General features: G+C 41.9%; 2 protein-coding genes across 2 annotated transcripts in view; both read left to right on the top strand.

Moving 5' to 3' along the window:
- The window catches only part of LOC310873856 (protein NLRC3-like), a gene marked incomplete at its 3' end in the record, with an annotated part of 337,331 nt that overhangs the window by 33,381 nt on the left and 277,294 nt on the right, over positions 1 to 26,656 (top strand). The gene's annotated exons all lie outside the window — the stretch shown is intronic.
- LOC310873315 (immunoglobulin-binding protein 1-like) lies at positions 1,205 to 26,242 on the top strand. Its single transcript, XM_083785664.1, is given in 7 exon segments — positions 1,205 to 1,475; positions 6,958 to 7,264; positions 11,550 to 11,560; positions 15,318 to 15,509; positions 20,615 to 20,736; positions 20,739 to 20,779; positions 22,411 to 26,242. Coding segments are annotated over 7 exon segments (1,227 nt in total). The 5' UTR covers positions 1,205 to 1,209; the 3' UTR covers positions 22,699 to 26,242.

Raw genomic sequence — 26,656 nt, 5'->3', positions numbered from 1 at the left:
ACTTCAATCAAACAAACAACAAACAAACAAACAAACATTTTAAATCTGAAGCTTCTTTTGTGTCATATTTATAAAGCTTTGAAGAAAAAAATGCTATTTAATTGTCCCAAAATGACTGCAAAATGCAGATGCAAATTGCAGCGTGTGTGTGTGTGTGTGTGTGTGTGTGTGTGTGTGTGTGTGTGTGTGTGTGTGTGTGTGTGTGTGTGTGTGTGTGTGTGTGTGTGTTGTGTGTGTGTGTGTGTGTGTGTGTGTGTGTGTGTGTGTGTGTGTGTGTGTGTGTGTGTGTGTGTGTGTGTGTGTGTGTGTGTGTGTGAGTGAAACATGGCGAAAACAAAAATTCTACAAGCTCACTACGCATCGCAGTCTGATGCATTGTGAACTTGTCTGCTACTTTAAAGTCGGTTGTGGAAAGTAATAGACCTGGTTCGCTTGTTTCTGTTGCACATATCTGGCAACACCTAGAGTCGAGAGAGTCACGTGGTCAGTCATCAGGGAAGCAGGGTTGCCATGTCCGCTTTTTTTTTTTTTTAACTGCCCAGAGCCCTCCAATGAGAGACACAGACTGGTTTCTGAACTGCCCACAGCCCTCCTATGAGACACAGACTGGTTTCTGAACTGCCCACAGCCCTCCTATGAGACACAGACTGGTTTCTAAACTGCCCACAGCCCTCCTATGAGACACAGACTGGTTTCTGAACTGCCCACAGCCCTCCTATGAGACACAGACTGGTTTCTGAACCGCCCACAGCCCTCCTATGAGACACAGACTGTGTAGGGCAGGGGTACTCAACTGGCGGACCGCGGTCCACGACCGGACCGCGGACCACCTCTCTGCGCATGGGACCGGACCTCGGTCTTATTCAAAACAATATTTGTGGACCTTCATCATTTCTAGTTGAGGACCCCTGGTGTAGGGGAAAAAATGATATTTTATCATGAACATTAGTGAGCACTAATTATATGAAGATAGGTTGAAATGTGGTGAAGTGGTCCTTCATCAATCAATCAATCAATCAATCAATCAATCAATCAATCAATCAATCAATCAATCAATCAATCAAACAAACAAACAAACAAACAAACAAACACTAGTTTTATATCGGGATGTTTCTTTCGTCTGCTTATGTCTCTCGCACTATCTGGCAACACCACTGAACCGTAACGTACGGAAGCCGAGGCGGGCGAAAGGCCAGCAGCAAAACAAAGATGGCGGACGACACGGTAAACAGCAGCGGCGCCGTGTGTGGCTCTCCTCACTGCGTCGTCGGTGGTCCGTCCTCGTCGTCAGAAGCAGACCGCGGACCCCCCAACGGACCCCCGGCGCCATGCGGAGAGTCCCCCAGGCTGTCGGACCTGCTGACGGACGGCTGGAGGCTGTATGAGGAGGTGGAGAGCAGCGCGGAGCCCGGAGGCTCCAGCCCCGTGCAGAGGAAGGTCCGCCTGGGGCTGGGCAAGCTGGAGGAGGCCACCCGGTAGCTTCACTGTTCATTATTATTATTACTATTATTAATATTATTATTATTAATACTATTGTTGTTACTGGAGGAGGCCACCCGGTAGCTTTACTGTTCATTATTATTAGTATTATTATTATTAGTATTATTAATACTGTTATTGTTGTTACTGGAGGAGGCCACCCGGTAGCTTTACTACTATTATTACTGTTACTATTATTATTGTTATTGTTATTATTATTGTTATTGTTATTGTTATTGTTATTGTTATTGTTATTGTTATTAGTATTATTGTTATTGTTATTATTATTATTATTAGTGTTGTTGTTGTTGTTATTTTGTTGGGTAATATGTTGTCCACATGTCCATGCTGTATTGACGTCGGTGACTTTAGGAGAGATAAAACAGGCATACATTGATCACAAATAACAGTTCTCTAACTGTGTAGACTTCTGGCTGCGCAGATGTCTTAACAATACTTCTGGCTGCGCAGATGTCTTAACAATACTTCTGGCTGCGCAGATGTCTTAACAATACTTCTGGCTGCGCAGATGTCTTAACAATACTTCTGGCTGCGCAGATGTCTTAACAATAATTTGAGAATAACTTGAGTGTAGAATGACACCAAATGGACCCGTACGGGTGGTTTCATTCTACACTCTCAGAAGAGTTAAATAGATCTAATAAGGGTCCATATGGTTACATATGAAGAGTTAAACAGATCTAATAAGGGTCCATATGGTTACATATGAAGAGTTAAACAGATCTAATAAGGGTCCATATGGTTACATATGAAGAGTTAAATAGATCTAATAAGGGTCCATATGGTTACATATGAAGAGTTAAATAGATCTAATAAGGGTCCATATGGTTACATATGAAGAGTTAAACAGATCTAATAAGGGTCCATATGGTTACATATGAAGAGTTAAACAGATCTAATAAGGGTCCATATGGTTACATATGAAGAGTTAAACAGATCTAATAAGGGTCCATATGGTTACATATGAAGAGTTAAACAGATCTAATAAGGGTCCATATGGTTACATATGAAGAGTTAAACAGATCTAATAAGGGTCCATATGGTTACATATGAAGAGTTAAACAGATCTAATAAGGGTCCATATGGTTACATATGAAGAGTTAAATAGATCTAATAAGGGTCCATATGGTTACATATGAAGAGTTAAACAGATCTAATAAGGGTCCATATGGTTACATATGAAGAGTTAAATAGATCTAATAAGGGTCCATATGGTTACATATGAAGAGTTAAACAGATCTAATAAGGGTCCATATGGTTACATATGAAGAGTTAAATAGATCTAATAAGGGTCCATATGGTTACATATGAAGAGTTAAACAGAGATCTAATAAGGGTCCATATGGTTACATATGAAGAGTTAAACAGATCTAATAAGGGTCCATATGGTTACATATGAAGAGTTAAATAGATCTAATAAGGGTCCATATGGTTACATATGAAGAGTTAAATAGATCTAATAAGGGTCCATATGGTTACATATGAAGAGTTAAATAGATCTAATAAGGGTCCATATGGTTACATATGAAGAGTTAAATAGATCTAATAAGGGTCCATATGGTTACATATGAAGAGTTAAACAGATCTAATAAGGGTCCATATGGTTACATATGAAGAGTTAAACAGATCTAATAAGGGTCCATATGGTTACATATGAAGAGTTAAATAGATCTAATAAGGGTCCATATGGTTACATATGAAGAGTTAAACAGATCTAATAAGGGTCCATATGGTTACATATGAAGAGTTAAACAGATCTAATAAGGGTCCATATGGTTACATATGAAGAGTTAAATAGATCTAATAAGGGTCCATATGGTTACATATGAAGAGTTAAACAGATCTAATAAGGGTCCATATGGTTACATATGAAGAGTTAAACAGATCTAATAAGGGTCCATATGGTTACATATGAAGAGTTAAATAGATCTAATAAGGGTCCATATGGTTACATATGAAGAGTTAAACAGATCTAATAAGGGTCCATATAGTTACATATGAAGAGTTAAATAGATCTAATAAGGGTCCATATGGTTACATATGAAGAGTTAAATAGATCTAATAAGGGTCCATATGGTTACATATATGAAGAGTTAAACAGATCTAATAAGGGTCCATATGGTTACATATGAAGAGTTAAACAGATCTAATAAGGGTCCATATGGTTACATATGAAGAGTTAAATAGATCTAATAAGGGTCCATATAGTTACATATGAAGAGTTAAATAGATCTAATAAGGGTCCATATAGTTACATATGAAGAGTTAAACAGATCTAATAAGGGTCCATATGGTTACATATGAAGAGTTAAATAGATCTAATAAGGGTCCATATGGTTACATATGAAGAGTTAAACAGATCTAATAAGGGTCCATATAGTTACATATGAAGAGTTAAATAGATCTAATAAGGGTCCATATGGTTACATATGAAGAGTTAAATAGATCTAATAAGGGTCCATATGGTTACATATATGAAGAGTTAAACAGATCTAATAAGGGTCCATATGGTTACATATGAAGAGTTAAACAGATCTAATAAGGGTCCATATGGTTACATATGAAGAGTTAAATAGATCTAATAAGGGTCCATATAGTTACATATGAAGAGTTAAATAGATCTAATAAGGGTCCATATAGTTACATATGAAGAGTTAAACAGATCTAATAAGGGTCCATATGGTTACATATGAAGAGTTAAATAGATCTAATAAGGGTCCATATGGTTACATATGAAGAGTTAAATAGATCTAATAAGGGTCCATATGGTTACATATGAAGAGTTAAATAGATCTAATAAGGGTCCATATGGTTACATATGAAGAGTTAAACAGATCTAATAAGGGTCCATATGGTTACATATGAAGAGTTAAACAGATCTAATAAGGGTCCATATGGTTACATATGAAGAGTTAAATAGATCTAATAAGGGTCCATATGGTTACATATGAAGAGTTAAATAGATCTAATAAGGGTCCATATAGTTACATATGAAGAGTTAAACAGATCTAATAAGGGTCCATATAGTTACATATGAAGAGTTAAACAGATCTAATAAGGGTCCATATGGTTACATATGAAGAGTTAAACAGATCTAATAAGGGTCCATATGGTTACATATGAAGAGTTAAATAGATCTAATAAGGGTCCATATGGTTACATATGAAGAGTTAAATAGATCTAATAAGGGTCCATATAGTTACATATGAAGAGTTAAACAGATCTAATAAGGGTCCATATGGTTACATATGAAGAGTCAAACAGATCTAATAAGGGTCCATATGGTTACATATGAAGAGTTAAATAGATCTAATAAGGGTCCATATGGTTACCAACTGTCCATCATTTCGCTGCATTGAGGGACCCCTCGAAAAACCACTGCTTCATCAGATTACACAATTATTACATATAAATGTTGCATATTTAAAGACCAGGTGATGTCACTTCATCAGATTACACAATTATTACATATAAATGTTGCATATTTAAAGACCAGGTGATGTCACTTCATTAGATTACACAATTAATACATATAAATGTTGCATATTTAAAGACCAGGTGATGTCACTTCATTAGATTACACAATTATTACATATAAATGTTGCATATTTAAAGACCAGGTGATGTCACTTCATCAGATTACACAATTATTACATATAAATGTTGCATATTTAAAGACCAGGTGATGTCACTTCATTAGATTACACAATTATTACATATAAATGTTGCATATTTAAAGACCAGGTGATGTCACTTCATTAGATTACACAATTATTACATATAAATGTTGCATATTTAAAGACCAGGTGATGTCACTTCATTAGGTTACACAATTATTACATATAAATGTTGCATATTTAAAGACCAGGTGATGTCACTTCATCAGATTACATGTCACATGACATGTTGCATATTGCATCATTAATTCTGGGACTGAGCAAGTTAAGGGATTGATTGATTGATTGATTGAAATATTTATTAACAGTTTGCAGAATTACAGTTTCAAGCACAAACTCAATACAAAGACTGTTAACTGTGAGTTGACGACCCAATTAAGCATTACACTTGTTTACAACAGGGTCCACCATGTTAAATTCATCATAACATTTAGAGACATACAAATAGACACTTCTAAATAGTTAAAGAACAGAACAGGAATTCATCATAAAGGAAGCAAAAAGGGAAAAGAAACATATACAGTGAGGGGAAAAAGGGGTGGGTGGTGGGGGGGGGGGAATTCAGATTTTATGGGGGCCAGTTTCGAATTGCAGCCGTCCGTAGGTGCCCTTTGAGAGCAGTTTTGAAGGAGTCAAGGGATTTGCATGTCTTAATGACTGTTGGTAGGGCGTTCCACATTTTGGTGGTATAGGAGCGAAAATAATTTAGTCCCTTGTTTGTGCCGAATCTGGGTTGTACATGGTTTGTTGCACTCCCTCTGGTGTTGTGAGTGTGGACTTCGTTTACATTAAGGAAGTATCTAGACAGGTGCATGGGTATCTTAGTGAAGTATTTAGACAGGTGCATGGGTATCTTGGTGAAGTATTTAGACAGGTACATGGGTATCTTGGTGAAGTATTTAGACAGGTACATGGGTATCTTGGTGAAGTATTTAGACAGGTACATGGGTATCTTAGTGAAGTATTTAGACAGGTACATGGGTATCTTAGTGAAGTATTTAGACAGGTACATGGGTATCTTAGTGAAGTATTTAGACAGGTACATGGGTATCTTAGTGAAGTATTTAGACAGGTACATGGGTATCTTAGTGAAGTATCTAGACAGGTACATGGGTATCTTAGTGAAGTATTTAGACAGGTACATGGGTATCTTAGTGAAGTATTTAGACAGGTACATGGGTATCTTGGTGAAGTATTTAGACAGGTACATGGGTATCTTAGTGAAGTATTTAGACAGGTACATGGGTATCTTAGTGAAGTATTTAGACAGGTACATGGGTATCTTAGTGAAGTATTTAGACAGGTACATGGGTATCTTGGTGGTGTATCAAATCTTGTGGACCAGACCCATTGCAAGATGCTGTACTCTGTCGACGACCCTAAGCCATCCCAGCCTGTCAAAGTGGGCAGGGGTGAGGTGGGTTCGGGGGTTGAGGGTCTTAAAACTAGCGTTCTGATTGGTCCAGGACGAATCTTAAAACTAGCGCTCTGATTGGTCCAGGATGGGACCCATTTTGGGCGGGAACCCCTTTTTGTGTTAGCATTACGTTATAATTTAGCTATTGAAAAATAGCAGATCTACAAGCTCATAGCACGCCACCGAGTGGTGCGCTATGAGCTTGTAGGTCTGCTGTTTTTTTTTTAATCGAAGACACTTTTAAAATCTGATCTCAGGTCAGAATGGGTTAATAATGAAACTGTCAGGATGTAATAGACACTTTTAGAATCTGATCTCAGGTCAGAACGGGTCTTTTAAAAACTAGCGTTCTGATTGGTCCAGGATGGTGTCCCAGCTGGACCTGTTCAGCCGTAACGAGGAGCTGGAGGAAGTGGCCACGGCGGATGTGCGCTACCTGCTGCTTCCCGCCCTGCAGGGGGCGCTAACCATGAGGCTGTCGGAGCGCGCCAAGCGCCTGGAGGCCGTGCGCGCCGCGCGCGCACACTTCTACGACTTCCTGCGGCGATGCAAGGAGTACAACGTCTCCCGGTTCACCATGCCCAAGACCTCCACCATAGAAGAAGAGGAGGAGGAGGAGGAGGAGGAGGAGGAAGGGGAGGGGTCCGGAGGAGGAAGTGTCGTAGCGAAGGTACGTGAATCACTGGATTACGTCAAGGGTTTTTTTTTACCCGTTTTGACCTGGAAACGATTCAACAAAATGTATTTTTTCTTGAAAAAAAACTATGTTAGTGGTTCTCAACATTTTTCATGTCAAGGACCCCAAATATTATATGTATTTGGCCTGAAAATATGTTAATTAATGGTCACAAGAAACCCCTTTAAAATAATTGCCCAATACTGACAGTATTGTCATTCATGAATGTATGTATATTGTATATATTCAGGGCTGCACACAACTTTTTTGGTCTAGTACTCAGAGGAGCACCTGGAGGAGTTACTTGGTGCTCCTAAAATGCGGTGACCCGTCTCGCCGGATGGATAAAAGAGGGATGAATAACTTATAGCAAAACAATATTTATTGGATAAGTGGGGAGTCAATGGAGGGTATTGCAACTCTAGATTAATCCCATTATTAAAAGAAATCTAGAGTTGCAAAGTGCAGCTATAGGTCCATGTGTATTCCAGCCCTATATGCATATTCTAATACAAACCTATACAAATACTATATAATACTATACTACAAATACTTCCTAAGGATAATATGAGCGTCAAAGCAATATTTAGATATATGTTTTAATTTAAATAGCCGATCTACTAGCTCACAATGTGTTGCGGAGGCGACACGTTGTGAGCTTGCAGATCAGCTATTGCCTATTTGTTTAACATACGACACGTCGTACGGCGAAGCATACGTCAGGCTTCCCTCTTGTTTTTAGCCGAGGCGACGTACAGTACACAGTCAACACAGAGTCAGACAGTCAGACACACATGGCTCCTCGGTGCAAAATAAACAGTGTACACTACCCGACTTTACGATAATAAGGGACAGTATGTCGGGACACGCTGTTGTCATGTTGATAAGCTTCATGTTGTGCAGCAGCAGTGCCAGTCCGTGAGAGACGGCATCGCACACGAGCAAGTTGCTCCAGCACCCGGAAAACAAGCAGTGAGCAGCATGGAATCCTCCCCATAGCGTGGATCCTCCCTCGTAGGGTTGGGATTCGTTAGGATTTGAACGGTTCCGGATGCTTCCCGGATCCCTCTTAACGGTTCCGGTTCCTAACGGTTCCCTTAAAGGAGAATTCCATGCTAGAATGCTTTCTTATCTTTCTTACCTTTCTTTGTAGTTGTTACGTCCCCACCAAAGAGGTCCAGGTGTTTTTTTGTGCAAAAGCTCCTTATTGGCTATTTTCCCTACCATAAGCCCTAAATGAATTGCATTGAATTGAATGGGGCTATGGGGTGTTATGCTAGTTCACTTATTTCCATCGAATGAAGTAGTAAAGTGTGCCGCTTGGGATATTATTTACATTATGAAGAGAGGATATATACAAAGAAATTATAATTTTGAGCGATGGAAATAAGCAAATTAGCACAACACCCCATAGCCCCATTCAATTCCCATTCAATTCAATGCAATTCATTTAGGGCTTATGGTAGGGGAAATAGCCAATAAGGAGCTTTTGCACAAAAAACACCTGGACCTCTTTGGTGGGGACGTAACGACTACAAAGAAAGGTAAGAAAGCCTTTTAGTCTGGAATTCTCCTTTAACGGATCCCCCTTTTTTCTGACATACATTATACTTGCATAATAAACACAAATTCAATAATACAAAGCCACTTTATTGCACAGAAAAAAGCAATTGTACTTTACAATTATGAGGTAGGCAGACAGCACTACTGCACTAGTAGCATATCTTTCAAGTAAGCACATTTCTTTTAAGAGTTTGTCTCACAGACACAGCATCCTCTTGTTCAAATTAACATACTGTAATGAACATACAGTAACAAATAAAATTATGCCTGTTTAGATACAAAAGTAAAGGTGTAGGCTAGGCAAGTAAACAGTAAACAACATTGGCTCTACTGCACTAGTAGGCACTGACTGCACTGGCAGATATTTCAGTAAACACTTGCACTGTTACAATTATGAAAATGAGGTAGGCACAGTAAGGCACTACTGTTGAATTGCACATGTAGGCTTTAGGCCTGAGAGCATGCAACTTCTAACAGTTCTTTTGCAGGAAAATTAGCTTATCTGCTACTTCTGGACGAATGCTACACCTCTCCTCGCTAACGGTGTCTCCCGCAACTGAAACCACTCTCTCTCTGATGGTGTTGATGATGCTTGTACACACAAATATGTTGCAGACAAATCATACAGCATGGGGAGGGAGTGCCTGTTCTTCCACCACCAAGCAGCAGGGTTTGTGCCAATGGCTCCTGTAGTGACTCTCAGAATATGACAGGGGGCGCATGGTCTCAGCTTCCCTTCTAACAGCTTTCTCTTCCTCTTCAAAGAGCTCTTCTAGGGGTGATGATATTTTCTTCTTCTTGATCTGAGGACTGGGATGCTGCTGACTCTGTGTCTGAAATATCAATAGACAAAACATCCTCCTGTTGGTGATGATTTTGATATGATATGACCAGAAAGTGTTCCCAAGAAAATGAACATGTTGTTAATCCTTACCTCATCAATCTCCTCTTCCCCTTCCTCGTCCGTGTCAAACAGTGCTCTGGTCTCACTCTCTGCTGCACCGTCCTCTTGTCCGCCTGCCGCTGGCAGCTAAAATACTGAATTGTTCACTTTAGGCTGACGGCTATTAGACGGTACCTTGTTGCCACTCGTTTACCTTTATTTCATATTTCTACCTGGTGCTCAGCCTCGTCTGGACTCGCAATCTTCACTGCTGCCGTCTTGAGCCGGGCCCAGACTTCATCGTTGTCCACTTTAAACTTAAATCTTGGGTCCATTGAAGTGGCCTCCTCCGGAAATTCTGATATGTCAACATCCTATAAATCACACAACAACAGAATACATGCACAGTATAACTTTGTAAAGTAATACTATTAATTTACAAGAAGGCCAATTGTATTTAATTTGATCCATTTGAATACCTTGTAGCGCTTGGAGAGACAGTCCACACCTTCTCCTTAATAGTGATAATAATAATAATAATAAAACTTTATTTGTATAGCACCTTTCATGACATGAAATGCAGCTCAAAGTGCTTTACAGAGCAATGGAGAATAAAAGAAAAGCAAGGCAACGACATTAAAAAACAAGCAGTAATGCAATACAGTGAGGACATGAATAACAAAAAAATAAAAGATCAATTAAAAGAAATGTTGTAGAAGTGGGTCTTGAGCTGAGCTTTAAAAATGTCTACAGAGGCTGCCTGACGAAGGTACAGTGGGAGCTTGTTCCATGCCGACGGCCCGTAGAAGCAAAAAGCTGCTTCCCCGTATTTTTTAGTTGCCATTTTTCTAGGCAAAGCGAGCAGGCCAGCAGTGGAAGACCTTAGGGGGCGGTTTGGGACATATTTAGGCAGGCAGTCATGTAGGTAGGAAGGTGCGAGACCATTTAGAGCTTTATACACAAGTAAAGTCATTTAAAAATCAATCCTAAAAACAACAGGAAGCCAGTGCAGTGAAGCCAAAACTGGAGTAATATGTTCTCTCATCTTAGTTCTAGTTAAAACTCTGGCTGCTGCATTTTGGACAAGTTGTAATCAGTCAGTTGTTTTCGTAGGCAGTCCTGAAAAAAGTGCATTGCAGTAATCAAGCCGAGAAAAAACAAAGGTGTGGATTAGCGTTTTTGCATCGTCCAAGGACACATAGGCTCTGATGGCAAAGGTGGAGTCTCCATCCTTTACTGCAAAGTGAGCCTCCAGTTTCTTCAGAATGGGAAGAATTTGCCCACATGTTGGCATGTTCTTGCTCGATGCAGCCAGGGTGCCATAAGCTTGAATCTGTGATTCTGTCCAATCTACCAAAAATTCAGTATATTGTACATAATGTTGAAATGGTTAGGGAAATCATATTTACAATGAATACATTATAAATGTGTGTATAAAAAGAAAAAGTGATTTCCTGATTACTACAGCTAAATAATACAGTACTAATATTACTACAACATGTACAATTATTATTTAAACTTCACCACCACCACCACATCATTGCAATTTGTACTGTATATTTGTGTCATTGATGTTCAGATTAATTTAATATGAATGACCAGTTAATGGAAACAAGCCAGTGCTTTGTGTTAAAAATCCTTGTATTGAACTGTACATTCCTGTGCTTCTTTCCTGTAAACTGTTTATATAAAGTAATCAATCATTCAAAGCATGCACAAATATGCACCTAAAGTGTGGGCTCTCCACAGTCGTAAATGCATGTGCATCCATCACAATGAACTTCGTAACAGCACGGTGAATGTCTTCAGTCCTCTCTTTGGTCATCCTCCCAGCTGCTGCTTGGGTGAAAGCAGTGTTGTTTTCCTCGACTAATACTAAGACGAAAATTTTTCCTCGACTACCTTTTCCACTGAAGAAAACTAAATGGAAACTAAATAAAAACTATTCGGTAACACTTTACAATAACGACCTGTTATAAAGCATTTATAAACATTTTTAAGCAGTTTGTAGATGAGTAATAATCATGAACAGACTGTTTGTTGACATCCGTAAATGTTTACCTAAACATTTATAACTATGTGAATAGTTTACTACTTACTAATACCTTACTAATAACATATAAATGATGTTTAAACATAGTTATACATGTTTAGGTAAACATTTATAACTATGTGAATAGTTTACTACTTACTAATACCTTACTAATAACATATAAATGATGTTTAAACGTAGTTATACATGTTTAGGTAAACATTTATAACTATGTGAATAGTTTACTACTTACTAATACCTTACTAATAACATATAAATTATGTTTAAACATAGTTATACATGTTTAGGTAAACATTTACGGATGTCAACAATGATTGTTCATGATTATTACTCATCTACAAACGATTATAAATGTTTATAAATGCTTTATAACAGGTCGTTATTGTAAAGTGTTCTATGGTGACTAAAACTAAGACTAAATATACTGACAATTTCGTCAACAAATAAAAACTAGACTAAAATGTCAGGAAGGGACTAGTGGACAAGAGATCCAGTATAAGTCATTTTACACTTGGTTGCATGCTGAAAATAGCAGATCTACAAGCTCACAACGCGTCGCGCTGCAAGTGTAAAATAAGTCATTATGACGGCATCAAGGCCCGCAAAAATACATTTTAGTCGACTAAATCACCTGTAGATTTAGTCGCCTAAAATCTTTTGACATTTAGTCGACTAAAACTAGACTAACACTAATACATTCCAGGTGACTAAAATGTGACTAAGACTAAGTGAAAACTATTCAGGAGACTATGACTAAAACTAAAATAGAAATTTGCTGGCAAAAACAACACTGCCTCCCAGCTGCTGCTTGGGTGAAAGGAGTCGATGCACTGGTGGTGCTCGGCCTTTTCTGTATTTCCTATAGACAAAATATAACATTATATTCATGAACGATTCATTTAGAGCCAATTTAAAAGCAGTTGATTTGCTAGTAATTTGTAAATAAGTGCAGAGGAAAAAAGATTTTGTTTTATCCATGGCTCTAGTTACTGTTAACGTGATTCATAAAATATCAGACAGACTGTCACAGACAGACGTCGAGTCATTGGCGTTCTAAATTAACACAATAAAGTATAAAAAAAAGCTCAGTAGATATACACCTGTTTGAGGTACTTGTATTTATGATCAATAGAGAAGAGTGGCAGTTTTCCCCCTTGTGTGTATTGTATGTATATTGTCTTGTTTTGTATCGTCTGTATTGTCAATTGTCAGTGGTTTCGTTTTCATGTTTGTCTGATTAAAATTCAATAAAAAGTAAATTGAAAAAAAACAAAAGGTCAGTAGAAATGAGTAATATCTAATGTTACTAGCCTGGGGAAAGTGAACCAGCCAGCCTCTTTGTCGGCGGCGTCTTCATCATCAGCCTCTCCCCCCCCAGAGGGTCTGTGCTGCTGCGGGGCCGGGCACGGCTTCTTTCCTTAAGGCTATCAAACACTTTGCATGTGAGCCCTAGACTAATGCCGTGCCATCCACTTGAGATGCTTTCTCATTGCGGACGACGTGCAACCACCGTTACACGACACGATGGACTGACATTTTATGCACTTTGCATTGAAAGCATTTGCCTCTCTGTGGAAGTGTAACCATACTTTACTTTTTTGCGGATCTTTTAGACATTTTTCCCTCTAGTTGTCTGTCAAGCTCGCAGCACGTCGCGTTGTGAGCTTGTAGATCGGCTATTTTCAGCAAGTGTAAAAACGCTCATTACGACGGCATCAAGACCCGCCAAAATACATTTTAGTCGACTAAATCAACTGTAGATTTAGTCGACTAAAATCTTATGACATTTAGTAGACTAAAACTAGACTAACACTAAGACATTCCAGTTTCAGTTTCAGTCCAAAGACTATGACTAAACTAAAATAGAAATTTGCTGCCAAAAACAACACTGGTATGCATGCACAGACATGCCACAGCAGAGATGATTGGATCTCATCGATCTGTCCGTCACCCCCGGCCCCTCCTCTCCCCCCTAGTGCAGCGCTACGTCACATCATTTGGAGCGACGCCCACCCGGAAGGGTTGACTCCCACTTTTAGACCAGAGCGGCCAATGCGTTCCTCCAGGCTTTACATTTTTGCACCAACAAAGTGAAAGCCTGGTACCGAGGCTACAGCGGAGCTAAATTATGACTGATGAGATCCGTTTGCGGAACCGGGTCCGGATCCGCAATGTCGGAACCGGGTCTGAAACGGACCCGGTTCCCGAATCCCAACCCTATACTAAGGACGCGCTGTGATTGGCCACAATGGCCAGTGCACTTGTGCATGACGTGCTGTGATTGGCCAGTAGCCACTTTGAGTGGCAGTCGGTGGGAAATGCTCTCGCCACAGAATGTACTAGTATTCTGGCCATAATAATCATTCTAGGCGGCCCCGGCTGTTGGTACGCAGAAGCGCTTCCCGGCGCTTGATTGACAGCGCATTATGAATTTAGACTGGCGCACCGCTTATGTGCAGCCCTGAATATAGACTACATTTTAGGACAATCAAAAATACTGTATACTACATTTCTAGGGACGCACCGAAGGGGAAATTCTTGGCCGGAAAAACCGAATATCCAAATATGATTAATATTCTATATATATTTTTTCTATACCATTGCTGCCATTGCCGGACCTTAAAGCTATACCTGATTCATGGCAAAAATAAATGGTTATGGCAAAACTATTACTAAAATAATAATCACTATATTATGGGTCACATACAGAACATTTATTCAGCTCTTTTTAATGCATTTAATTTCATACACTATTCGATGATATATTTTCTGCCTATTCGGGCCCCACGGCGAATAGGCCGGAAAATGCATTGTTAGCCATTTTCTGCCGAATATTTTCTGCGGCCGAATATTCGGTGCATCACTATAATTCCGGTTGTGGTTTTTCGTCCTCCCCCTCCCCCCCCTCTCCTTCTCTCTCTCTCTCTCTCTCTCTCTCTCTCTCTCTCTCTCTCTCCTCTCTCTCTCTTCTCTCTCTCTCTCTCTCTCTGTCTCTCTCTCTGTCTCTCTCTCTCTCTCTTTCTCTCTCTCTCTCTCTCTCTCTCTCTCTCTCTCTCTCTCTCTCTCTCTCTCTCTCTCTGTCTCTCTCTCTCTCTCTCTCTCTCTCTGTCTCTCTCTCTCTCTCTCCCCCTCTCTCTCTCTCTCTCTCTCTCTCTCTCTCTCCCTCTCCCTCTCCCTCTCTCTCCTCTCCCTCTCCCTCTCCCTCTCCCTCTCCCTCTCCCTCTCCCTCTCCCTCTCCCTCTCTCTCTCTCTCTCTCTCTCTCTCTCTCTCCTCTCTCCCTCTCCCTTCCCTCTCCCTCTCCCTCTCCCTCTCCCTCTCCCTCTCTCTCCCTCTCCCTCTCCCTCTCCCTCTCCCTCTCCCTCTCCTCTCCCTCACCTCTCCCTCTCCCTCTCCCTCTCCCTCTCACCTCTCTCTCTCTCTCTCTCCCTCTCCCTCTCCTCTCCCCTCTCTCCTCCCCCTCTCCCTCTCCCTCTCCCTCTCCCCTCTCCCTCTCCCTCTCCCTCTCCCTCTCCCTCTCTCTCTCTCTCTCTCTCTCTCCCTCCCTCAGGCCTCCTCCTCAGCAGCGCCCCCTAGAGGCCCAGACCTGGTGGCCATGGCGTCTCACCCGTCAGGCCAAGATCGAGCGCTACCCGCCAGCGCAAGGAGACGGAGGCGCGGATAGCGGAGATGAGGGAGGCGGTGGAGAAAGGACGCGCCGAGGACGAGGCGTACGGGAATACTACCTGCTACACGTCAGGAGGTATTCTGACCTGAGATCAGATTCATACACGGTTTCCACTGGGACACACACACTGGTCTGATTAACCCATTCTGACCTGAGATCAGATTCATACCAGGTTTCCACTGGACACACACACTGGTCTGATTAACCCATTCTGACCTGAGATCAGATTCATACGAGGTTTCCACTGGGACACACACTGGTCTGATTAACCCATTCTGACCTGAGATCAGATTCATACCAGGTTTCCACTGGACACACACACTGGTCTGATCAACCCATTCTGACCTGAGATCAGATTCATACCAGGTTTCCACTGGACACACACACTGGTCTGATTAACCCATTCTGACCTGAGATCAGATTCATACCAGGTTTCCACTGGGACACACACACTGGTCTGATTAAACCCATTCTGACCTGAGATCAGATTCATACCAGGTTTCCACTGGACACACACTGGTCTGATTAACCCATTCCTGACCTGAGATCAGATTCATACACGGTTTCCACTGGACACAACACACACTGGTCTGATTAACCCATTCTGACCTGAGATCAGATTCATACACGGTTTCCACTGGACACACACACTGGTCTGATTAACCCATTCTGACCTGAGATCAGATTCATACCAGGTTTCCACTGGACACACACTGGTCTGATTAACCCATTCTGACCTGAGATCAGATTCATACCAGGTTTCCACTGGACACACACTGGTCTGATTAACCCATTCTGACCTGAGATCAGATTCATACGAGGTTTCACACTGGACACACACTGGTCCTGATTAACCCATTCTGACCTGAGATCAGATTCATACCAGGTTTCCACTGGACACACACTGGTCTGATTAACCCATTCTGACCTGAGATCAGATTCATACACGGTTTCCACTGGACACACACACTGGTCCTGATTAACCCATTCTGACCTGAGATCAGATTCATACCAGGTTTCCACTGGACACACAATTCAATTCAATTCAATTCAAAGGGCTTTATTGGCATGAGAAAACATACGTTTACATTGCCAAAGCAGAAAGAACAGTACAACAATACAGCAATACAATCAAAACAAAAACAAAAATTATGTACTTTGTCAGATTCTTCAATAGATCAACTTCTATGTTCAAGATCACTCGATGCAGGTATAGTGGCAGGCATATACACAATGATTAGTCTTTACGGTGGTTGTGTTCCATTTGATATCCTTCTCCTATCACAGCAACTCACAAATCTTGCTGCTGTGTTTGCACATTGTTGTACTTTGCCCAGCAGATATGGGAGTTTTTTGTCATTGGTCATGTTTCAAAATCTCCGTGTGTGGTTGTAATCTGTGGGAAGTATGTGTCTCTGATGTCTTGGTACAATGGACAGATGGTTAGGAAGTGTAGCTCGGTTTCCACTTCATTTAGTGTGCAGTGGGTGCATAGTCTGTCTTCTCTCGGGATACAGGTCTGCCTATGACGGCCTTTCTCGATCGCGAGACTGTGCTCACTGAGTCTGTACCTAGTTAAGATTTTTCTTTGTTTTGGGTCGGTCACAGTGCTCAGGTATTCTGCCACTGTGTATTCTCTGTTTAGGGCCAGATAGCATTCTAGTTTACTCTGCTTTTGTGTTGCCACTTTCCAGTGTGTCAGATAGTTTTCCTTTTGCTGTTTTATAATTTGGTTTAGTCCAATGGGTTTTCTATCTCGTGGCTCTGTTTGTGTTTGTGCCCGGAGTTCCAGGGCCAGCTGGCTGAGGGGGCATCTCTCTAGAGTTTCACTGTGTGTGAGTGCCTTGTTATGGAGTGCATCTAGGTCACTTTCTTTTAGGTGGTTGTAGAACTTAAGTGCTCTCTTTTTTATTTTGATTATGAGTGGGTATCGTCCTAATTCTGCCCTGCATGCATTATTTGGTGTTTTTCGCTGGGTACGGAGAATGGATTTGCAGAATTCTGTGTGTAGGGTCTCGGTTTGGTGTTTATCCCATTTTTCAAGGTCATGGTTTGCTAATGGTCCCCAGATCTCGCAACCATAGAGGGAAATTGGTTCTATCACAGAGTCCAGTATTTTAAGCCATGTTTTAATTGGGATGTCTATTTTGATGTTTCTTTTGATGGCATAGAATGCCCTTCTTGCCTTGTCTCTCAGGTCCTTTACAGCTTGGTTGTAGTTCCCTGTGCTGCTGATGTTTAGGCCAAGGTAGGTATAGTTTTTAGTTTGTTCTAGTGGGATTGTATTTAGGAAAAATTGGTGGTTTTGGCGGCTGGGCCTTTTTTGAAATATCATGATTTTAGTCTTGGTTAGGTTCACTGTCAGGGCCCATGTCTGGGAGAATTTGTCTAGGAGATCGAGTTGCTGCTGTAGTCCTTCCTTGGTTGGGGACAGCAGCAGCAGGTCATCTGCGTAAAGTAAGCATTTGATTTCTGTGTTTGCCAAGAGGATGCCTGGAGCTGTAGATTGTTCTAGCGTTTTTGCTAATTCGTTGATATATATGTTGAAGAGTGTTGGACTCAGGCTGCATCCCTGTCTAACTCCACGGCTTTGGGGGAAAAAGTCTGTGTGCTTTTCGCCTATTTTGACTGCGCATGTGTTGTTAGTGTACATTGATTTTATGATGTCATAGGTTTTCCCCCCAATGCCACTTTCCAACAGTTTGTACATCAGACCCTCATGCCAAATTGAATCGAATGCTTTTTTGAAGTCGACAAAGCAGGAGAATAATTTGCTTTTGTTTTTGTTTATTTGGTTGTCAATTAGGGTGTTGAGAGTGTAAATGTGGTCTGTTGTGCGATATTTTGGTAGAAAGCCAATTTGTGATTTGCTCAGGACATTGCTTTCTGTCAGGAAATTTAGAATTCTGTGGTTGAGGATCATGCAGAGTATCTTTCCGAGGTTGCTGTTTACACACACACTGGTCTGATTAACCCATTCTGACCTGAGATCAGATTCATACACGGTTTCCACTGGACACACACACACTGGTCTGATTAACCCATTCTGACCTGAGATCAGATTCATACGAGGTTTCCACTGGACACACACTGGTCTGATTAACCCATTCTGACCTGAGATCAGATTCTAAAAATGTCATGCACCTTCGTCTAGGGTGAAGGGATATAACATAATGTGCGAGGAGACAGGGTTTATTGGTAGTAGCTCTTTGTTGTTCGTTAGCAGAGACAAAGGTTACATTTTCTTGTTCTTTGGTTCACAACTCTCTAATTGGCTTCAAGGTGCAGGTTCTATTCTAAGAAAACGGATCTAACTAAAAATCAAAAGCTTACCCCTATAACTAAAGGCCTTAACAGAGAGTTAATCTAAAGCTTACCCCTATAACTAAAGGCCTTAACAGAGAGTTAATCTAAAGCTTACCCCTATAACTAAAGGCCCTAACAGAGAGTTAATCTAAAGCTTACCCCTATAACTAAAGGCCCTAACAGAGAGTTAATCTAAAGCTTACCCCTATAACTAAAGGCCTTAACAGAGAGTTAATCTAAAGCTTACCCCTATAACTAAAGGCCTTAACAGAGAGTTAATCTAAAGCTTACCCCTATAACTAAAGGCCCTAACAGAGAGTTAATCTAAAGCTTACCCCTATAACTAAAGGCCCTAACAGAGTTAATCTAAAGCTTACCCCTATAACTAAAGGCCTTAACAGAGAGTTAATCTAAAGCTTACCCCTATAACTAAAGGCCTTAACAGAGAGTTAATCTAAAGCTTACCCCTATAACTAAAGGCCTTAACAGAGAGTTAATCTAAAGCTTACCCCTATAACTAAAGGCCCTAACAGAGAGTTAATCTAAAGCTAACCCCTATAACTAAAGGCCCTAACAGAGAGTTAATCTAAAGCTTACCCCTATAACTAAAGGCCTTAACAGAGAGTTAATCTAAAGCTTACCCCTATAACTAAAGGCCTTAACAGAGAGTTAATCTAAAGCTTACCCCTATAACTAAAGGCCCTAACAGAGTTAATCTAAAGCTTACCCCTATAACTAAAGGCCTTAACAGAGAGTTAATCTAAAGCTTACCCCTATAACTAAAGGCCTTAACAGAGAGTTAATCTAAAGCTTACCCCTATAACTAAAGGCCCTAACAGAGTTAATCTAAAGCTTACCCCTATAACTAAAGGCCCTAACAGAGAGTTAATCTAAAGCTTACCCCTATAACTAAAGGCCTTAACAGAGAGTTAATCTAAAGCTTACCCCTATAACTAAAGGCCCTAACAGAGAGTTAATCTAAAGCTTACCCCTATAACTAAAGGCCCTAACAGAGTTAATCTAAAGCTTACCCCTATAACTAAAGGCCTTAACAGAGAGTGAATCTAAAGCTTACCCCTATAACTAAAGGCCCTAACAGAGAGTTACACAAAAATACAATTCTAAATCCCTAACTAACCTAACTAACCAAAAGATACAATAACTTAGCAAAATAACACTACCTGGCACCCCTACATGGTGGAGTAGGAACCGGAGTAGCTCCGTTCGCTTCGCACGTCGTCCGCGCGTCTTACAGGTTTAACCCGTTCTGAACGGGAACCCCTTTTGGTGTCAGCATTATGTCATGCTTTAGCTATTGAAAAATAGCAGATCTACAAGCTCGTAGGTCTGCTATTTTTGAAGAATCGTGAAAAGTGACATGAAAGTGTTTGAGAACGACTGACATAGAATGAAAAAAAAAGCTTTTTCAAGAAAACAGTCAGGATTTAGAAGACATTTGCAGAATCGTTACCAGGTCAAAATGGGTTAACCCTGTGTGTTCCAGGTGGGTGCTAATTTAACCCATTCAGGCCTGACGTCGAAAAAAAAAAGAAAATAAACTTGAGTCATGACAATTTTCTGAAAGATTTGAGGCACATTTTAACGATTTTTCAAAAATAGCAGACCTACAAGCTCACAGCGCGCCACTCGGTGGCGTGCTATGAGCTTGTAGATCTGCTATTTTCCAATAGCTAAATTATAACATAATGTATGTAACCACCAAATGCTAATTTAACCCTGTGTGTTCCAGGTGGGTGTTAATTTAACCCTGTGTGTTCCAGGTGGGTGTTAATTTAACCCTGTGTGTTCCAGGTGGGTGCTAATTTAACCCTGTGTGTTCCAGGTGGGTGTTAATTTAACCCTGTGTGTTCCAGGTGGGTGTGCGTGGCGTTGGAGGAGATTCAGAGCATCGACGAGGAGATGGAGATCCTGAAGAGGATGGGATCTCTGTCCCACGGTGGGGGGGGACCACCCCACGGTGGGGGGGGACCACCCAGAGCCCCATGAAGCCTTTCATCCTCACCAAAGATGCTGTGCAGGTACGGCACGCACACACACACACGCACGCACGCATGCGCACACACACACACACAGACAACGTAAATGACAGTTATGACACAAGCACTGAAGGCTGTATCACAAAGAAAACGGACAATGACGTGTCCGGCCAGAGGTTGAGGTGGGAGGAGGACAGGTGGGTCTAAAACCGGACGTCTGGCCACCCTACGAGTCCACGACAGCAGTGATGTAACTAGGGTGCGTTTTGCGTCCAAAAACGCACTTTATAGTTTTGGGACGCAATAGACCATCAACCTGTGCGTCCATGGGATGCACTACTGTACTCCCACTGAAAAGAAATCGCGGGGGGGGGGGGGAAATGCGGTAAAACAATAATCTACGGAAACGATCATTTTGTATGCCCACATCCGACCTCATCCTATGTTATAAAAAATAAAATCCATGTAGAAATCGTTGTAGAACCACTAATTTGTTGTAACTACATTGTCAACACAGCGCGCCGCCATGTTGCTCAGGCGAGCTCTGACCGGGGAGCGGAGCGCTCCGAGCGCAGCCTCTAGAGTAGACTAGAGCCGTTTAGAGAGAGAGTGACGACAATTGAGTGATCAGTGACGCTTGCAGCCCGTTGCAGCCCCACGAATAAGCAGTGAACGGAGATGTCGCAACTCTCTCAACTAAACCGCGCTGCCTCCGACAGAAATATTTAGGGGAACATGTTTTAGCGTGACAAGCAGACCCGATTCACAAACAGACAATGAGTCACTTTAAATGAGCTGTGCTGCAGTGCATTAAATGCACCATACTTAAGCTCACTGATTGCACCACATTATTATTATTATTTATATATTTTACATTCTTTTGGTGCCATTATATTATTTACTGTTCTGCATACGTTGCACTGTTGTGTTGTTCTGTTTGCATATTTTGCACTGTTGTTGCAAACATCTTTGCAAATATTAAAGTTTTCAGATTTGGAATTGTATTCACTTCTTTCATACATTTCTACATGAATATAACCACATTATAACAATCAAAAATGAAATGATAGTTTAATGCTGCAATTTGTAAAAATGACAAAATGTGACCGACAACGTCGCTGAAGTGGGACTCATCAAATGTCCCTGGGACTCATCTACAAGACCATCCCTGCATCCTGGGACTCATTACATTGGAAACCTAATTACATCACTGCGACAGTAACGAAAAGTGCCGTGCTGCTGATCTGACACCAGTTTGACATGTCCTAGTCCTAGTCCGCGACTCCAGCGCACCATTACTGTTCAGGTTCAACTCATCTCCGTTGTGTGCATTATTCTCCAAGTCCAAAGCAACACTGCGCTGAAAGCAGCCACATGACGCCATTAAGTAACGAGTAACTGCAGCGCTGCAGCGACCAGTAACTCTAGTGTGATTATCAATTTTGGAGGAGTAGTGTCGTTATAATTACTCGTTACCTGAACAAAGTAGTGTCGTTACAGTAACGAAATATTCCGTTATTCGTTACACCCAACTCTGGTGACTGTCTCTCTCTCTCTCTCTCTCTCTCTCTCTCTCTCTCTCTCTCTCTCTCTGTGTGTGTGACTAATGTCTCTCTCTCTCTCTCTCTGTCTGTGTGACTAATGTCTCTCTCTCTCTCTCTCTCTCTCTCCAGGCGCGTGTGTTCGGGGCGGGCTACCCCTCCCTCCCCACCCTGTCGGTAGACGAATGGTACGACCAGCACCAGAAGCTCGGCGCGCTGCCCGACCAGGGCGTGGCCAGCCGGGCCCCGCCCCCCCGGGGGCGGGACGGGGCAGACTTCGACCAATCGGAGCTGGAGGAGGAGGAGAAGGAGAAGCGGGCGGAGGAGGACGACCGCGAGGCTCTGCAGAAAGCACGAGACTGGGACAACTGGAAGGACAGCCACCAGAGAGGCTACGGGAACCGCAAGAACATGGGCTAGAACACCACCAGAGGGGCTACGGGAACCGCAAGAACATGGGCTAGAACACCACCAGAGGGGCTACGGGAACCGCAAGAACATGGGCTAGAACACCACCAGAGGGGCTACGGGAACCGCAAGAACATGGGCTAGAACACCACCAGAGGGGCTACGGGAACCGCAAGAACATGGGCTAGAACACCACCAGAGGGGCTACGGGAACCGCAAGAACATGGGCTAGGACACGCACCGCACACACACCGCACACACACACACACACCCACACGCACACACACCGCACACACACACCCCGCGCGCACACACACACACACACACACACACACCGCACGCACACACCGATGCCACCAGCGGGGCTACGGCAACCGCAAGAACATGGGATAGAACACACACACACACACACACACACACACACACACACACACACACACACACACACACACACACACACACACACACACACCACAGGCACACCGCACGCACGCCCACCGACAACGTCAAACTCTAGTGATAGTGGCTCTGAGAGTTGTGCACCGAACGGAACCAAATGGACCCGTATTTACTAGAGATGGAGCTGAAACCCCATAACACGCTTATCCAGTACCCGGTATCAATAAGCTCTGGGCTTATCCAGTACCCGGTATCAATAAGCTCTGGGCTTATCCAGTACCCGGTATCAATAAGCTCTGGGCTCATCCAGTACCCGGTATCAATAAGCTTTGGGCTTATCCAGTACCCGGTATCAATAAGCTTTGGGCTTATCCAGTACCCGGTATCAATAAGCTTTGGGCTTATCCAGTACCCGGTATCAATAAGCTTTGGGCTTATCCAGTACCCGGTATCAATAAGCTTTGGGCTTATCCAGTACCCGGTATCAATAAGCAATGGGCTTATCCAGTACCCGGTATCAATAAGCTTTGGGCTTATCCAGTACCCGGTATCAATAAGCTTTGGGCTTATCCAGTACCCGGTATCAATAAGCAATGGGCTTATCCAGTACCCGGTATCAATAAGCTTATCGAGCCTGTTATGGAGCACAGCGGTCCATGACGTCATGTTTAAACAATCAAGACAAGAGGATACATCAAGAACTAAATGTAATCAAAAGTAAAAAAGGCTGCTTGTCTTCCGTCTGTTAGAAAACTACTTGAAGTATTCGAAAGTCCAGTAAAAGATTCTGGTTCTGTTCAGAATGTATTGTCGTCTCCCGTCTTTCCACAAAATAATATAAAATACCGTATAATAGTGTGCTTGATAGTGGGCTGGATAGACTGATGGATCAGACTGGTGGATCAGACTGATGGATAAGGTGATCAATAAGGTGATCAATAAAAGGTGTAAGGATACATTGTAACAGCGATAGGATCCGTGGGCGATAGTGGCGGTTCATTCCGTTCCACACGTCCTTCTAAATCTTCTAAATCTTGAGTTTTCTGAAAAAACCCTGTGTTTTTCTGTCAGTGGTGCTCAAACACTTTCATGTCGAGGACCCCCGAAAACGTCTGTAATTGACCGCCGACCCCCCATCTGAAAATATGTTGTTCCCGGGACCCCCCCCCCCCTCCAGAAGCAAAGATTTGAGTTAAAAACATTCGCTCTGAAAGAATATATATTCAAAGATTTGCACCACATTTTCCTTCTTTTTTTTTTACTATTCTGCTAAACATTTTTGAATAGTTCAAATGTCCAGTCTACAGGGTCACAGCGTGTCAATTAGTTCGGCTAGTTGAACTATTCAAAAATCTTTTTCAAAATAGTAAAAAAAAAAAGGCTAAGAAGTTTGAGGGTAAGGGGTTTAGCGGTGACTAAAACGGAGCCCCTAGTGGTTTGGACTAGTGGTGCAACCACTCCTATGAACAGCTGTGTGTCCCCCTGGGTCCGACCACGAAAATAGCGTTTGTTCACCACCAAGTGTCACTGTTGCACAGCCTAACACACAGGTCAGGGAGGTGGGCTTGTACAGTACAGTACGGTACAGTACAGTACAGTACGGTACGGTACGGTACGGTACGGTACGGTACGGTACGGTACGGTACAGTACAGTACAGTACAGTACGGTACAGTACAGTACAGTACAGTACAGTACAGTACGGTACTGTACAGTACAGTACAGTACAGTACGGTACGGTACGGTACAGTACGGTACAGTACGGTACGGTACGGTACGGTACAGTACAGTACGGTACGGTACGGTACAGTACGGTACAGTACGGTACAGTGCACCACTCATTTCAGACTGATTTTGACATTGTTACGGGTCCATTTGGTTAGTTATTATCATAGCGTACCGAAGTAGTCCTGATGGCGTCACTCCAACCGCCGTCCCTTCTTTGGGTCACGGGAGTATTTTGACAAACCCGGTCGAAAATACATCTTGTCAATATCTACTATTATTATTATTACTAAATACAAAGTCTACTGCAATATCTACTACAATATCTACTATTATTATTATTACTAAATACAAAGTCTACTGCAATATCTACTACAATATCTACTATTATTATTATTACTAAATACAAAGTCTACTGCAATATCTACTACAATATCTACTATTATTATTATTACTAAATACAAAGTCTACTGCCCGGAGAAAACACTGTTGTTTGAGCACACCCCTCTGAGGCCCCTTCCCCACCGGTTGGTTCCCAGTGGGAACCGGTTCAGTTCTTTCCCACCGGTTGGTTCCCAGTGGGAACCGGTTCAGTTCTTTCCCACCGGTTGGTTCCCAGTGGGAACCGGTTCAGTTATTTCCCACCGGTTGGTTCCCAGTGGGAACCGGTTCAGTTCTTTCCCACCGGTTGGTTCCCAGTGGGAACCGGTTCAGTTCTTTGTGGTTCTTAGTCCATGAGCCAGAGCTCCAAAATTGAAACGTTAATTATGAATTGAGTGGATAAAGCCATACCTATATTAGATTGTTATCACCATGAAACTTCCCCAATTGAGTACTTGACACAAAGACAATGATTTATTGTATTTACTTGTATTGATCCTATAAACAATTTAATATAGGGTATAGTTTGCCACCAATTTTGGAGCTCTGGCTCATGGACTAAAAACCAAAAAGAACTGAACCGGTTCCCACTGGGAACCAACCGGTGGAAAAGGGGTCTGAGTGTGTGTACGGAATGGAACCATATTGACCCGTGAATATGCCCGGGTCCATTTGGTTCCATTTGTGTCCGCTCTCAAGAGTCGGTACACCTCTTTTAAAATACGTTTGACAAAGCAGGGCAGAACATCCACAGAGAGGGAAAAAGGCTGTTATTTTTCACGTTTATTTTGTTCTGTTCTGTTGTTTTTTTTTCTTTCTTTGGTTGTATATCTTTATCTTTTGTGTGTAGATCCGATAACACCACGACCTTCTCTGGCCAAATGTTTTATTGTGTTTTGTTTTTTGTTTTTTCAGTGAACTTTGAACTTTGAACTAAAGACGGTTTGCTGAATGAGTTTGGGTGGAAACCCTCCGTCTCGGTTCGTTACGTGTTTTGTTAATTTTGCTGTCCTTGTGAAATAAATAAATAAATAAGAATAATAAAGAATAAAGTGGAAAGTGTTCGTGATCAAAATAGTCTTTTACGAGAAGCATGATTCAAGTGGAGGAGGATGAAGAGTGATTGATGGAAGGAGCGCAGATCCACATCTGGAAATCCCACCTTGACACCCAGGGACCTCCATCGATTGATTGATTGATTGATTGATCAATTGATTGATTACTTTTATGGTTCAGGCTTTTTTGGGATCGATCCCGATCATCACCCGATTGTTTTTCTCATGATCGGCTGATACCTGGAAGATTTGAAGATTTCTATCCTAGTCGTTTACATTTTTAAACAGAGTACTGTGTGTGTGTGTGGGGGGGGGGGGGGGGTAATGCTACCAATTACCATATAAATTATATCGTGCATCCCTGCTAAATATATATTTTCTTCATTATTTAATACAGTCCTAACTATAGACC

The sequence above is a fragment of the Protomyctophum parallelum genome (genome assembly GCF_964188405.1).
Source record: "Protomyctophum parallelum genome assembly, chromosome: 16".
NCBI lineage: Eukaryota > Metazoa > Chordata > Actinopteri > Myctophiformes > Myctophidae > Protomyctophum > Protomyctophum parallelum.
This window is presented reverse-complemented; position numbering and strand designations above follow the sequence as displayed.